The sequence below is a fragment of the Gadus macrocephalus genome, chromosome 6, assembly GCF_031168955.1.
Source record: "Gadus macrocephalus chromosome 6, ASM3116895v1".
Taxonomy (NCBI): Eukaryota; Metazoa; Chordata; class Actinopteri; order Gadiformes; family Gadidae; genus Gadus; species Gadus macrocephalus.
In genome coordinates, this window is record NC_082387.1 from 11,889,403 (window position 1) to 11,905,451 (window position 16,049).

Sequence of the window (16,049 nt, forward strand, 5' to 3'; positions counted from 1 at the left end):
GATACCATCGCTATTGTTTGGTCAAACAAATGTATTTTTTGTTGGCTAAGTCTTCTGCATGGCGACGCCTGCTGTTTTGATTATTGATAACAAGCCCCTGTTGAAAGATTTACAACAGCTGTTAGTGAGACCGGGACTCTGTGTATTGTCGGCGCGTGTGTCAGGAAAAATTATGAATGAATTAATAGTCCATGTTCCATGCAAGACAAACAGATGTTTTCTTGTTCTTTGGCGCAACGGATCAGAGCACTGAGTAACAATGTGTACAAACAGAAAGAAGGGGAGAACTAGAGGGAGGGGGAGAGAGAGAATTTCTGACGGGGGGAGAAACACAGAGATTAAAGGGATAAGGCAAGAGCAAAGACAGAGCAGAAGAGAGCGTAACACAGCAAAATAAAGATATCTGAGGACGGCAAGCAAACACGTGAGTCAAGATCGACTCATGCAGGCAGGATGTGACACGTGTGTGTGTGTCGAGACGAGAGGAAGTTATATATTTCACTGGCTGGTCGGGAGGCCCTTGGTCCTATAGCTTGCAACAAGGTCTCGAGGGGGAGAGAGAGAGAGAGATTGAGAGAGAGAGAGAGAGAGAGAGAGAGAGAGAGAGAGAGAGAGAGAGAGAGAGAGAGAGAGAGCTATAGCTACTGAAGGCCTCAGGCAAATCTCTTGTTGCCTGTACATTGTCACCACACTAACGAATTACCCCGTGATATGTCTCGACAGACAGAGAACCCCGATAGGCATATAAGTTATGTTCTGTTCCCCTGCAGCGGTTAGTCAGAAACAGAGATGTTTCTGATCTAACTCAAAAGACCCACATTAAAGCCAGCTCCCCAGCAAAGGGGCAGACAGATTCATTCAATCTAATGGAATCATTGTGAGGGGTTAAGAGTGGGTTGAACGATAAACAGCATTAATTATCAATGAATTTGCTCTCCTTTTGTGAACGTTTTACAAGAAAGACATTGTGTGTATTTGTGTATGTGAGTCTATGTATGTTTGTGTCCGTGTGTGTGTCTATGTGTGCCTGTGTAGGGGGTTATTGCAGGGGCAGAAGTTCATTTTACAACACAGACGTGGATCACAGGATGATAGTATTTTCCATCCAGGTGGAAAAAACGTTGGATGTCGAGTCGACAATATAACATTATGAAGCCTGCTGAATTTATTTTCCACGCTGTATAACATTGGGAGGCTGTGTGTCTTACAGCAATGCGTCGCCGTTGTATGAGATCTATTGATTTCTCCGATATTGCCTCAAAGAGTAATGGAGTAAAGGTCCTGGCACTTTCTTTTTTTCAGTTTTTTATTGCTCTCATCTAAACCCTTGCTCTTTCCTTCCTGGGCTCTGCTACAGTATACCGACGTTAAAATGAAGATCTACAAACACACACAAACACACACACACACATACACCAAGCACAAAAACCCAGACGTCAGTGGCAATGGCTCTTTTAATGGCAGGAGAGGAAAGAATCGTAGGAAAGAGATATGCTGCTGCTTAAACATCAATACAAGAAAAAACAGCAAGACAAGCGCCTTCCTCTCTTAGCTTATGTGGCAGCTCGGGTCTAATCGTTTCAAAGAGATGGGGGTTTGAAAGACCGGGGATGAGGGAGCCCCACACTCGCTACCTATGGATTAAGCTTTCCCAGCAAATAGTAGCATGGAGGAAACAGAGGTAATCTCTATCTTCTCCTCCATGGGCCCTGCTTAGCATACCTGGTCCCCCTTTACTTAATCTCCTTACTGAATTAGTTCCTCTAAAGCTGCTCAAACAGAGACGGCTCTGTGAACTCTAGGCAGAGCAGGTTATAGTCGAGTGATGCAGAGAGTCGCTTTCGACTTTCTACCTCCTGGCTGAAAGGTCAATTTACTCAGCGATTGATGTGTCGTGTGCCGGCAGATGGCTCACTCAGGACTTCTTAGATAACATCTTGGAACATCGAGGCTTACAGCTCGGCAAGGGTGTGTATACACAGCTCTAAATATTTGAATGTTGTTCTTTTCTTTCTTGGAGGAAATCAAATGAAATCAAAAGTTATATGCATGACTGAACCCCCTCTCTGGGGAGGTCTCCTTCAACGCCTTATATTTAATATAATCTGTTCTTGGCTGTTTCAACGCAGTAGTTGTTAACGTTCTTCCATGTTGATGTTCTTATTATCTTGTGAATGGCAGGGTGGTGGAGTGGCTACTGGCCGGGGTGTTCGACTGCTAGCCTACAGGTAGACCTACCAGGATTAATCCCCACCCTCTGCAGCTCTATCCTGTGTCAGCCTCCTTGAGCAAGATGCCCTACCTCTGCCTGCTCCTTACATGAATCTGAATTCAATGAGTCCCTTTGGATGAGAGCACTTGTTATATGGCTATATAAGTAATAGTGACTAGGTTGCAGTACAGTAGCCCAACCTTGCTCGTCCTCTCGAGTCTAGTAAAGTACGTTGTTGTTCGCTAGTCATGTATTACTGGATGATGAGTGGATTTCTTTTGAGCATTTGTTGCTTTCTTTAACAGGGGCTTACAAGGAAGTTTGGAAATGTGTCCTGATATCTCTTACTAGCCCACGAGCAGTTCCCCATTCAACGCCAAAGCAGCCAACCAATTGCTGGACATAAGTTACCTTTTTCCACTGGACATAGAGAACCACTTTAGCTATCTTTTAGTGTCTTCATGACGCATATTCAAACCGAGCAGGCAGGTTTATAGTTTTTATAGTTAAAAACATGCAAATGTTTCCTCTGGGGTATGCTTTTCTTTTATCATTTGATTCATTCCATTTAGATCTTTAGTGTTTAGGCCTACAAATACAGCTGTTGTATATATGTATGTTGTATATATTTACTACATGTCAGTAACAAGAAAACAAGATTTAAATTATTGCACATTACCAATTCATACAAGGTACCTTGCTGTGGCCCAGTGCTGTGATCTAAACAGAGGGCAGAGCATGTGGCGTGACGATGATGGCGTATTCTAACGCGGTCAGAATGGGAAGCTGTCAAATTGTGACACATGTACCCGGCATTTCTCACGCTGACAGCCCAACATCGGCGTGTAATGTGTGATGATGAGGCGCTGGCATTGACAGACGGAATAATAGAGCCTGGTGTCAAAGTGTGGGCAGGCACACTCACACACAAGATGGGAACATTTCTGTTTTCCAAACTAGCTAATTTAACCCGTAGGCAATAGCTGGAGGAAATACATCTGGGACTTATGAAGGTTGGGTGAAGATTTATTGTTCTTTTAATCTCGATTGAAGGGGGGATACGAGAGAAGAGATTTTAATCACTCCTGTCGCTTTAAGGACACTTATCAAAGCCGTATTTATGCGAGGAGAAAATACGATGAGGCACGAGCGAACTGAGCGACCAAGGACGGACCGCTCGCTGTGGATTCGTACAAATCCTACCCCGTTTCACCTGGAATCGCTTCGTCACATCGGTCGAGGAGTTTGATTACGCCGTGGATCGCTGTCTTTTTCGGACGGATCGGATCTTTTACCCCCCCAAAAATGCGCATAAGTAGCTCGAGACTTGGGATTCCTGCCCCTCGCGCGCAGCAGCGTTTACCGTGGAACTTGTCATAGAGGAATACGGCGTAGCGTTGCAACTTGTACATCCCTGTACAGGGTTATTGGACTTATTAAACACGCAGAAGTAGTCCGTGTCCAGCGGGTTATTTGACGGATATATTACGGGCGCCTTTTTTTTTTGACAGCGGACCATGGATTGGGTGGTGGAAAACCAGGGGCAGCAGCGGCAGCAGCGACATGGTTGCTCTGCACTGTCTGCGCTATGCAGCTAGGCTCCAACATTTGTGTTATTCCAATGCAACAAAGTTGTAAAGCAAGTGGAATGCATGGATTTCAACTATTTCGCCGTTTTGCGTCTGCCTGAATGAATAACGCGTCGACATAGTCCACACATCGTGACAAATACGTGTGGATTTGCATCGCTTTTTCTCGCCTGCATGTGCTACTTGGAACATTTTGTATAAATGTAGGAGATCCGAGAGGTTTATAGTCAAGGTCATCCCGTGAGTTATATTAGTCTACATTTGTCTATTGTAGTAAATAGACATACACACACTCACATAAACATACACACGCTCACATAAACACGCACTCACATTAAAACACGCGCGCGCGCGGACACACACACACACACACACACACACACACACACACACACACACACACACACACACACACACACACACACACACACACACACACACACACACACACACACACACACACACGTAATAATAGGCTACCAGAGTCGGTGTGTTATTTTTGGTTGACCGCACAGGGAGCTCCTCTGCATTCGGTGATCTTACCGAGCGATTTCTGATTGCAACATTTCTAAAATGGATGGGAAATTGAAGCAGAGTCGGAGATCCCGTTCCAAACGCGAGAGAATACGTAGACGGGAGCCTGGCGGCAAAGATGCCCACAGTCCACACCACAATTCGTCTTGCTCCGACAGAGAGCAAAGTCCTGGGAGAGATGCCGCCTCCCTGCGTGGTCAAAAGACCCCACACTCCACACCCGCTGCCAGAGCCTCTCGCCCCCCTCGCAGGAAGAGACCAGAATCCAGTTCTCAGGAAGAGGATATCATTGATGGATTTGCTATCACCAGTTTCATAACCCTGGACTTGCTGGAGGTAAGGGCTTTCTTGTCACATGCTGGATGATCAGTTCAGGATTATTTCGGGATTATTTTGCTTCAATGATGCTTTTATCAATTGCGACAGGTCAACCTAAACAATCCGGTGTGGCTGTTGTGCGTTAGTTTTGGTTTGTGTGTTTTATTTGACGTTAGTTTAAATGCAATGAAAGCAATCTCTTATCGGCAAAGACACACGCAGATAAATCATCAAAATGCCCCCCCCCCCCCCCCCATCTCACACACACACACACACACACACACACACACACACACACACACACACACACACACACACACACACACACACACACACACACACACACACACACACACACACCCTGCCAAAATCATTACACTACAAGCATTGATTCATCCAACTCATTATAGTTTTTAATTAGACACCTGCTTAATTATACCCGTTATGAGAGTCTGAGTCAGACAAACGATCATAAACATCAAGAAGAATACTCACAATAAATAAATACCGACAAGGAGGGGTCATTTAATCTAGTAGTCTTGACTAATAGTATGAGGTTGACCTTTAACCCCACCATTCCGTGTGGTAATACAACAACAACACCATCTTCAAAATAGTTATCTGCCGAGGGCTCATAATAATCTCACATCGCCATATGGCACGCAATAATAATAACAACAGCAGGTTGATACTCTCCTCTAACTCCCACAGCTAGTGTGACAATTGCATTACAGCTGACAGCAACATACACACCAGCAGTAGCGGTGATTGGATCCCAACATGGACACCCAGGCAAAACAGGGAGGATCCACTCGATTGGAGCTGGTCGTCAATTTGCCACCTCCTATCTGTTAACACGCTTAACCTGTTCTGGTCATTAGTAATTATAGTTCGATTACATTTCGCTTGACCTGCCATATAGCACTTGGGACTGGGTGTTAAAGCTGATAGGGTTGGAGAGGATGTGTGTGTGTGTGTGTGTGCGTGCAAGTGTGCATGGAAATGCACATGTGGTGACCATGCGCACAAGCATGTGGCGGTCTGAAGCATGCCTAAGCGGCTGTTTGCGGCGGTGTAATGCACTCTCATCATACATGTATGAGCAGACAAGGGGCCGTGCCGGATGACTGCAACCATATATGACAGCGGCTGACTTTGAAGATGACACGGCCTCCTACAAGCCTTCACCCACCAGTGTCCTCGCTGTCGGAGAACAGGACCCCTTTTGACATTAAGCACTGTACTGTCTGTGTCTCCACTGGGTTTCTCTTTAATAAAGAGTGGAGACACCCACTGCCGTTGATCCTGTCTTGTATCCGTCCGCAGTTTGGTCCTTTTTAGTGTGTCATTTTTTTGTCATTTTTTTGTCTGCCCTGCCGATATTTAGTAAGTAAGCTGATTCCTGTATTGATATCAGTCTGGATACTTGGAGGGCCCTTGGAGTGCTTTGGCAGGAATGTGTCAAAAATCGTTTTTTCGAAGACTCGAGAGAAGCATTCTGGAAGCAGTATATTTCACTGTCGGGCAAACTGTGTTGTTAAAAAATGACATCAAGTGGGACTTATTGATGCACTGGAGACACACACTACAACAATAAACGCCACTATAAATCTGGTCATTGGAAATATTAGCAAGGAACGGAAAACTCAAACACGATAAACAACTTTAAATAAACATGAACTAAATTCATAGATCCCCCACCCACCAGTATCCAGTGCAACTCAAAACAATCTCCATTTGTATTTGATAGATAGGCCTGGAGTTGGCTAAATGATTTACTTGCCTGTTTTATTGCAGCCTCCCAACAGTAGCGCTAGTGTTCAAATGAAAACAGAGGGAGCACTGTGCTCCACCTGGAAAACATACCTTTTCAAAGCCAAACAAATGAGCCGTGTTACAGCCCTGTGTGCGTCAAATAATACGACCTCGCCAGCTCCTCGGAGGCTGGGGCACCTCTTGCATATTTGGTTCGGAACAGGTGATGTTCTGGGCTACGGCCTTTCATGGTTCAGCTGCGAGTCCGAAACGGTAATAATAAGCTTCACACAATGTCTTTATTCGGTAAGTGTTGCCGTTTTATCAAATGCACGCTAAGCCTGTTAACAGCTGCTATTATTTTACTCCGGCCATGGTGACCCTTCTTTTCAATGGGTGAGATGTCTCCGTCTGGCCGTCCTCTTGTAATTATTTGAAATCAGCCAGGCGTTGTTTATTAACTGACAAGGCCAGCAGCGAGTGAAACCCAAAGTGCTGGAATCGTTTAGATATTTAAAACGTTGCTTCGTCTGCGTATCAGTAATTGCTATTGCTTTTACCTAACAGCGTGTGTCATAGTGGAACCCATCACCTTCCACAAGCTAATTACTTATCAATTACCCCCAGGACCTGTCATCCTCATTAACCCCAGGAATAAAAAGCAAACTGCCACAGTTAGCGGGTTAGGGGCTCGGAGAGGGCCAGGGCCGACCATTCATAGGTGGGGTGAGGCAGCCCGGTTCACCTTGACCTGTCGTTGTGTCAAGCGAGCACCGGCCCGACACGGCGGTGTGGGCGCGGGGTCGTACAGCCGGGGCGACGGCCTCATTAGTACTGTCCTGCTAGCGGTGCTCCTTTGCACTCCCATGACATCAATCTCCCAGCCAGGGTTCTTCACACTCGCTGCCGCCAGCACAGTATTTACACGACGCAATCGTGTTCAGGATTCAAGCAGTTATTCCATTCATATTCAAGATCTCCTGCGAGTTATTCTTCTTTTTTATTTGTGTTTATTTAGCAATTCTAGCTGATTTACTGGATTACTGCCATTCTAATGGCTGTTTTGGCCTGAGTGTGTTTTGTTATTGGCACCTTTTTAGAAAGAGAGATTTAAAAAATGTTGCGTGGTTAGTGTGTTTTTGTTCCCTGTGTGGATATTTGAACACTTTACTTTGCCTCCCTCTTCAAACTCTCTGCAGCCTCTCAGTTCATCCACTATCGCAGCACTCTCGGAGTCTATCCTCCATCCCAGCCTCTCTCACAGTCTCCCATCCCTCCACTCTGGTTGCTCCCCAGTGTGGGGCCTTGCTTCGTCTACCACAGCCACCGTCTATTCTCTCTCGGCCCAAGGTTGGCAGGGGTTCCCTGGATGCGTGTTGACTCCAAACACGCTAGTTTGGCACTGTTGATATCCACGGCTCTGCGTTGATAGGATCAATCCCCTCCAGTCCCGTATCCAGGCGAGGGCTGGGCTGCATGCGCTCCCCCTCCGCCGTGTGCTCCCTTAACCTATTTCATTACATCTGAAAGCAATTTTGCTGCAGCAGCCGTATTTGATTACGCCGTGTTTATTTTCTCTGAATCCCATGGATGTCGGCGGCGGGGGGGGGGGGGGGGAAGCCGCTTACCTACTATGAAGACTACCTGTGCAAATTTGAGGTGGGCAAACAAAGCCCTTCTGCTTTGTTCCGGGTGCCTTGGCGTGATTAGACAAAATGTCAAGCATGTTTCAGGGATGATCCGAGCGGCACGGAGAACCCGTGCTGATGCGCTCATCCCCCCCAGCCGTGATGGGACCTTGTGTCTGTCTCCATATCGGCTGATTCATGCGTGATCCTTCTCTAACTGTTTGAATAGATAAAGGGTAATGATTTCTGTTCACAGTTGCCGGCGTCACCTCTTGAGGAATTTCCCCTCAGATTGTGAAGGCGGTATTTATCGGTATTATCAGGTGATGAAAAAGACCGTGACACAGTCATCTAGCCGTCATAACAGCAGTGTGATTTTTTGATTTACTCTGACACTGGAGTGGTAAATCCCTCACGTTAATCTGTACTCATTCATCTGCTGTGACACCATTTAAAAGATTAAGTTCCCTTTTTTCTCTGTTTTGCATGATAAGTTTCCCAATTCACTCTAATGGGGATTTTGATTGAGCTCATATTACACAATAGCAAGAGCATGGAGCAAGGATAAAAAATATAATTTTGGCTACGGGCAATTTATTAATTTATGAATAGAGATTCCACATGGTATTGACTCACTACAAACCAGTTTATTTTGTCTGTACATTATTCTGAATAGCTTTCCGTCCTTTTTATTCAGTTCGTCATTCAGATTAAGTGGGAGCCACTTCGACGTAAAAGTGTTCCAATTCAAGTATGACAGCTAACAAATGGCTGCCTTGCTGAGTGGGCCGTACACCCATTCTGTTAGAGTTGCTGAATCGCTTCACTGTCCCCCTCGGAGGACTTCCCTAGCCAGACCACCGGGGAAGTCTGAATCCAAGTGAACATCAACAGAAAATGTTTTCTCTCTTTGAATTAATGGCTATCACCCTCTAGCCTCCGTTGGCCTCGAATCCGGTAACATATTCATTGCTCTGCGCTCTCTCTGATATGAACAGCTCCCATTGTCATCGTGCATTGCTTTGCGCCTCAACCCTCATTGCTCCCGGCTGCACACACTTGGTGAAGAACAGTTCTGTTAAACGATCACAGTCAGTCAGAAACTCTTTATTCCCCCTCTCAGGAACAATAGGCAGGCAGGCAGGGACACCAGGGACAGTAACGTATGGAAGATATTATCGACACCTCACCGAGGATAGGGGAGCTGTGTCTGTTCCCGGCATCAAGGCGTCTGAGGAGCTCAGTGAGCAGGCGTCTAGTTGTTTTTTTAAAAAGAGTGCGAGGAGGTTGATCTTGTCTTCTCCCTTGCTTTCTTCTCCTCACGGTGATAGCCCTGTGCGTCTCACACGGGCAAACAACTCCTGCTATAATTAACAAGGCTCCCCAGGCCCTCAGCTCATTGGCTGACACAGACGAGAGAGAGAGAGAGAGAGAGAGAGAGAGAGAGAGAGAGAGAGAGAGAGAGAGAGAGAGAGAGAGAGAGAGAGAGAGAGAGAGAGAGAGAGAGAGAGAGAGAGAGAGAGAGAGAGAGAGAGAGAGAGAGAGAGAGAGAGAGAGAGAGAGAGAGAGAGAGAGAGAGGAGAGAGAGAGAGAGAGAGAGAGAGAGGAGAGAGAGAGAGAGAGAGAGAGAGAGAGAGAGAGAGAGAGAGAGAGGTGTCCTAATGCCAGTGGGATGTCCCCAAGCGCCCAATGCTCTCTTAACTGTCAAACCAACCACTGTAGTCACTTTGACACACACACACACACACACACACACACACACACACACACACGTTGCTCCTTGTCACCAACAGGTAGCTGTAGAGTAAAAACTTGCACATAGATACAAATACTGTGCGGGTCTCTCTCCGAATAGACTCTAGCATGCACACTAGCATGACCAGTAATTTACGTACAGAAGGATTGGTGCATCTGCCTCAAGCACTGCAGGATAGTGTAGTGGTTTAGGGTGTTTGATCTCAAGCTCAAAGGCATTGCTATGCTATTTGCTATTAAAGGTTTGTAACTGGTGTTGTGTTGAATGTGTTGATTTTTGTATTGAACAGCTTTGCCAAAGAACTTAAACTCTCTTGAGGTTTCCAAAATGGGGGTGCATTGCTTAGAACTAATTCTGATTAATTTTGATCTACAAGCCCAATAAAAGCTATTTGGTAGATGCTCATCATGATCGCATACATTCTTTGCATGGGTGGCCCCAGTGGAAATCATACCCCTGGCGGTGTCTGGCTCTACCCATTGAGCTACACATATTTAATGTTATGATTCACTGATGACTTCACAGCCTACAGAACAGAACAGGATCTACAGACACAGCCTGGTATTTCGAATGTACTCCTGAATCTTTATCGTCCCTGTCTTGCTTGGTTTCATGTGCTGCCTACCAGACGTTGTGATCGGTGAGCGGAAACACAAGAAGTGTAGCCTCTATTCCAGGAAACAGTGCTACTCGATGCATAATAGTGTGAGCATGATGATGTCTAAGAGGAAACCCCTTAACAGATGGATTCAAAAGCAATCAAACATAAAAGGTTATTAAGGAGTATTTTTCATGCATTCCCCTTGTATGTTTATCAAAAGGAATACGTGATGTATTTTTGTGTTACAAGAATGCCGCAGACACAATGACACACAGTGCGTGGGGGGATGCATGGACATGGCAGGGAAAGGCATGTGGTTCTCTGGCAGTAGGCCAATGAATCCATTTCCTGCTTGGCTTTGTGTACGGTGTGCAGCCTTCCTGTGTGCATTTTTTTCCACTGTGTGTGAGTGGCAGGGGTGGGGGGGGGGGGGGATCTGTCATTAGGCGGCTGCCTTTCGAATCTTCTCCCCATTGTTGGCACCTCCCTCCCCTCCTCCCTGCTCCATCAGTCTCCACCTTGGTAACAGAACTCCCCGACCGCTCAATGGAATGTCAGATAAACACATGTCTTTGACGTTTATCATCCAAACGACGAAACCTGCTGTTCATTCATACATCGTCATCATCATCGGTTATTTTTCGGATGGATTACATTTTTTATAGTCGATCCTTCCAACCCAGTATTTATTCGTGAACGTTTACTTTGTAATAATACAGAGACAGGATTATGTAGTTCTCAAAGGTGGCGGATTAGATCAGGTGATGGCTTTTTGTCGTCTTGCTGTGCACTTTGCTAGAAGGGATCATGCATAAAGAGAGAGTGCTGAAGAACCTGCTTGCAATAACTCTCTCCCCAGCATCTCGCAAGTGAATCCTTTTGAAACCGTACTTTCATGGCAGCGTGTGGGAGTCGGCTTTCTGGGTTTCTGCGGATTCTTTGACAAAAACGTCTGTGGACTGCGTGTCTGTTTGTTTGTTTTTCGTGCGGTGTGTTTCTCGTCTAGTTCATCTCAGCCGGTCTCTTTTTACTATCCAAGAGTAGTGCTTCAAAGCAAACGTGGATTACTTTCTCAACATGCTATAAACACAAACGACAAGTACAAAATACACAGGCAGGGTATCAAAGAAACAAGGGGGCTTGTGTACGCATCTGTTTCATCATAAACACTGCGGTAATAGCTTAGTTAAATTCCAAACAGGTTTCTTCAGCTAGCTCACCCAAACAGTGTGTTGTGCTGCTCTCCCACTGCATGCTGTCCTTATGCCATGCTTCCCTAATAATTCACCCTTGAGTGTGAAAGCAATTAGAGTTAACAGTTATCAACATGCGCCCCGGCTAGACACACTAGCTTCCCAGGAGGACTGATGGGAATAGTCTTTTACGGGGCAAAGCAACGCTGACGGTAATTGGCCGACACTGTGCTCCCCTGGCCTGACATAAGATATGGAGACTGTGTACCCCGAGAGACCCCCTGGCCCCCCGTTACAGTGCCTCTCGCTACCTGCCCCCCTAGCCCTGTGTTTAGTGCAGCAACCTATTAAGCTTTTAGGGGACAGGGGTTATTCACAGTCAAAATACATACATGGCAGCACTTGAAGACATTATGGTAATTGTCACCCAGTCACTGTGTGTTTGAATAACGGGTGTGTGAGAGTATGCCCAAGTGGGTCAATTTACTATTTAGTTCTTATGCAGAACCCCCTTTTGCCAAAGCAAGATATAGAGCATTCAGATATGTCACTAAGGAGCAGGAGCAGGTAGGCATCTTGCACAAGGATGCCCACAGGTCAGGCTGGTGGCTTGAGGGATTGAACACAGGATGAATAAGTGCATGTGTGTCTCTCAGCAGTACAGAGTGGATAAATGGGGTCAGGGTAGGAACAGGCAACCCGTGCTGAATGAAGCACAAGTGCTGGTGCAGTGGAAAAGGGAATGTCCCTGGGAGTGACAGTAAACCGGAATGACACATTAGACATGATTTTCTTCAATGCCCTGATAAGAATCAATGAAACGGAAATTGTCAGTTGAGAACTAGTGTGGGCTTACAGGCCGCTGTTCAGTGTGTGCGTAATTCCGGTGCGGACGTGTGACAGGTTAGTAAATATCAGATTTGTTTGTGTATGTGTGTGTGTCACACAGGTCTGCGTGGCAATCAGAGCGAGATTTATTTAAACCGGGCGATGTTATGACAGTTATTTGTGGGGAGTCTGAGAGGCTATCTGTCTCTCAGACGAGGCGGAGGACATGGGGCCAATGCTGACAGCAGTCATTTCCATGGCGATAGAAGGAAAAATACAACTCCAGGGAAGAGGAGGCCTGTTGTCGGCGCACTTCGGAGAGGAAGTAGGAAGTGGGGTGAGGATGTGGGGGGACGGGGACGAATATGATATTGGGAATGTTGTGGAGCTGGCCAACATAGCCTCCGTATTGAAACTATAGTGCGTGTGTGTAACCTGTAGACCAGAGAATGTTAACAGAGAGGTCGGTCACACGCAGTGGGGTGTCTGATTGCAGATGCGCTGCAAAACAATCTCATCTCTGTCCCTCCTTCTCCTACTTCATCTCTCTATTTCTGTCTGTCGCTCACCCCACTCTGACATACACACTCTCTCTCCCTCTCTGTCTGGCTCTCCCCAACCGAATTCTCGTTTTCAAATCTGTGTGTGTGTGTGTGTGTGCGTGTGTGTGTGTGTGTGTGTGTGTGTGTGTGACACAGCATGACACAAATGCTCATTCAGGGCTGCTCCGCCACAGATCAAAGGGTGGTGAAGTGCATCTGCTATCGCCTTAACAATGACCTGAAATGCTCATACACTAGAGGATGCAAGGCAACATTGAGTGAGCCAATACGCAGGTCCTTACCAAAGGCCAGTTGGGTCATTAGAGAAGCAGTCTGCTGTTGTAAGAGACAAAGAAGAAAAGCTACCGAAGCCTCTGTTGGCCTTCTACACTCTTCTGACTCATAGCTCAACAGCTGCCCTCAGCTATATATGACTATATAAGATTACTAGAATTCCAATTGAGGACAATATAATGTAATGCACATTGACAGGCGTAGGGATGAATGTACCTTTATCCAGAGTGACTAACAGCTCAGACTTACAGGCGAGACTCAGAAACTCAATGAGACTCAAAGAACACAATCAATATACGAGCAACTATAAAACAATTGAGCTGCAAGACCAGGTTTCCACAACAGCTCTCAGACCCAGTCAGACCCAGCTTTCTGTTATGTATTTTTTGTTTGTCTCCAGCATCAGAAATAAAATCTCAGAAGGAGATTATGGAGATTATATCTTCTAAAAATGATCCTTCTTCAATTTGGTGGTCAACAACATAATCAAACACAATGTTTCTAACCATGTCTCATAATGACATGCATCCTCAGCGGCCATAACAGAGATCAGAGTGTTAGATGGAGCGTGAAAAGTTGTGGTCTTGCTGCCCAGGTTTCCTTACCAGGGTGGACTTCAGTCACCTGGACAAACACTTGGGTTGTTCGGAGGTAATTAGACATTTTGTGTCAATAAATACATTCCTGTTGCCCTTAACGCCCACCCCAGCGTCTCGCCCCCTATTGATTCTCCTAATATATATATATATATATATGAGAGAGAGAGAGAGAGAGAGAGAGAGAGAGAGAGAGAGAGAGGAGAGAGAGAGGAGAGAGAGAGAGAGAGAGGAGAGAGAGAGGAGAGGAGAGAGAGAGAGGAGAGAGAGAGAGAGAGAGAGAGAGAGAGAGGAGAGAGAGAGAGAGAGAGAGAGAGAGAGAGAGAGAGAGAGAGAGAGAGAGAGAGAGAGAGAGAGAGAGAGAGAGAGAGAGAGAGAGAGAGAGAGAGAGAGAGAGAGAGAGAGAGAGAGAGAGTGTTTCTGCTTAATTGCCTCCTGGCTGCAGAGCAAGGCCGCTGCTCACTACATAAATCCCCCCCCCTATTTTCATTTTATGTGCTCCAGGTGTTGATGAAACAATTCCCCTGTTTGATAATCATATTTCCCCTTGCTCCTCCACCTGCCAAGAGAGAGAGCGAGCCAGAGGGAGAGCGAATAGCAGATAGATCTGCATGAGTCTGAATGTCTCGCTCCAGCATTTCAATTTGCACAATAATACACGGGGAGGAGAAGGGGTCAGAGGAGTACTGGGGCAGCACACAAACGCTGACAGGCGACTCAAAGCCGCTCGGAGGTGGTGTGGAGAGCCAGAGGTGTGTGTGTGTGTGTGTGTGTGGTGTGTGTGTGTGTGGGGGGGGGGGGGGGGGGGTCAGCAAGCATTTTTCAGTGAAAAAATTATAAATGCTACTTTTATATACAATATTTACAATATGTATTACATATGTATATATAATCTATATGTGATCCAATTAATACACCAAAAAAAAAATACAGATATTGTCACGTTACAATGGGAGCAAGCCTCTTGGTAAAATGGCCTTCGTAGTCTAACAGGGCATAAATCTCTCTCTAGTCTAGACTAACCACACTGTGTGGCATGCAACCAAAAGTAAATACGGCTCGCTAACATGAACCAGAAATGGACAAATTACGTTACCTTCAAGAAGCCGCGGGAAGACAACACCGGCTTCTGGCAACGTGTCAAGAGTGCCGTATCGGTGCAGCAATCAGGTGCTTGCGGGCGGTTGTTGGTTCTTTCATTCAAAAGTTCTAAAATATGTTATGGCTATTGTCCAGTTGTAGGTTGTGCCAGCTGGCTTCCTCCTTTCCGTCCGAGTGGTAAAAAAGGATACCTCCCTACCACTTCCGGGTCACGAGGTCAAATCGCTTTGCAACATATATTTGTCAGGTATCATTTAATTGCACAGCAAGCATGCCAGAGGAAAGTCTAAAGTCAAGAAGGAAGTCTGTGGAGTGCTTAGCCTCATAGGCAGGCCTGTGTAGGGTAGGCTAGCCTGACTCTGAAACCCAAATGCTGTGTGTGTGTTAGCTGATGTATATTCTTGGAGAGGAATCAGATTGAGGGAAAAGTTGTTCCCTAAACAAGTTGTTGTTGAGGGAAAATTGTTAAATGATATGGGTTGCGGTGACAATATAGAATGGCTGTCAAAAGGTGTGCAACCCTCATGGAAACAAACAGTATAACAGCACAACCGTGTTGAGCTGGTTGGCACACCAGCAAATCGTTTTGTTAATAAGGAAGTTGCCAGCTTATGGTAGTCAAGCTACTGAAATTAGGTTCTCTATATAGTATACATCACACTAATATCGCAAGTAATATTAATATCACGCACCAGCTGTTCTGGCTTCCTCTTATTTGGATCCCAAAAAACAGATCTGGGTCACGCTGAACCATGTTGCAAATAGCTGTGAATTTCAAATTTGCCAGCAACTATTTAGATTTACATTGATTGTTGGCTGCTGGGTTTAGCAACTCTACCAGCATCTGCATATAATATTTTGCAAGCATTTGGTTGTTAGCTGGTGCTAATTTTGGGCCCTGCTTTCAACCAATACATGTGGTCGGGGTAAGTCAACAATTGACATTGATCTCAAAGAGGATACATTTGTATAACCAGCTACTGTACCAAATAGAACACAAAATTCAGCCACCCATGAGAAACCTCAAAGTCTATCAATTTTTTGTCCAAACAGTTATTTGTTTTCAAGTGAATCACCCATACATACATAAAACATGTTTATA

At 45.7% G+C, this 16,049-nt stretch overlaps 1 protein-coding gene across 3 annotated transcripts in view; it reads left to right on the plus strand.

Annotated features, from left to right (window-relative positions):
* Window positions 1-3,010: 3,010 nt before the first annotated feature.
* The window catches only part of LOC132459536 (fibrosin-1-like protein), a 47,211-nt gene continuing 34,172 nt past the window's right edge, over window positions 3,011-16,049 (plus strand). The window contains exon 1 of one of the 3 annotated variants that reach the window (XM_060054149.1): window positions 3,011-4,671. In XM_060054149.1, coding sequence (XP_059910132.1) covers window positions 4,375-4,671 — 297 coding nt within the window. In that variant the 5' untranslated portion in view covers window positions 3,011-4,374. The other 2 variants (XM_060054148.1, XM_060054150.1) reach the window with 2 other exon arrangements.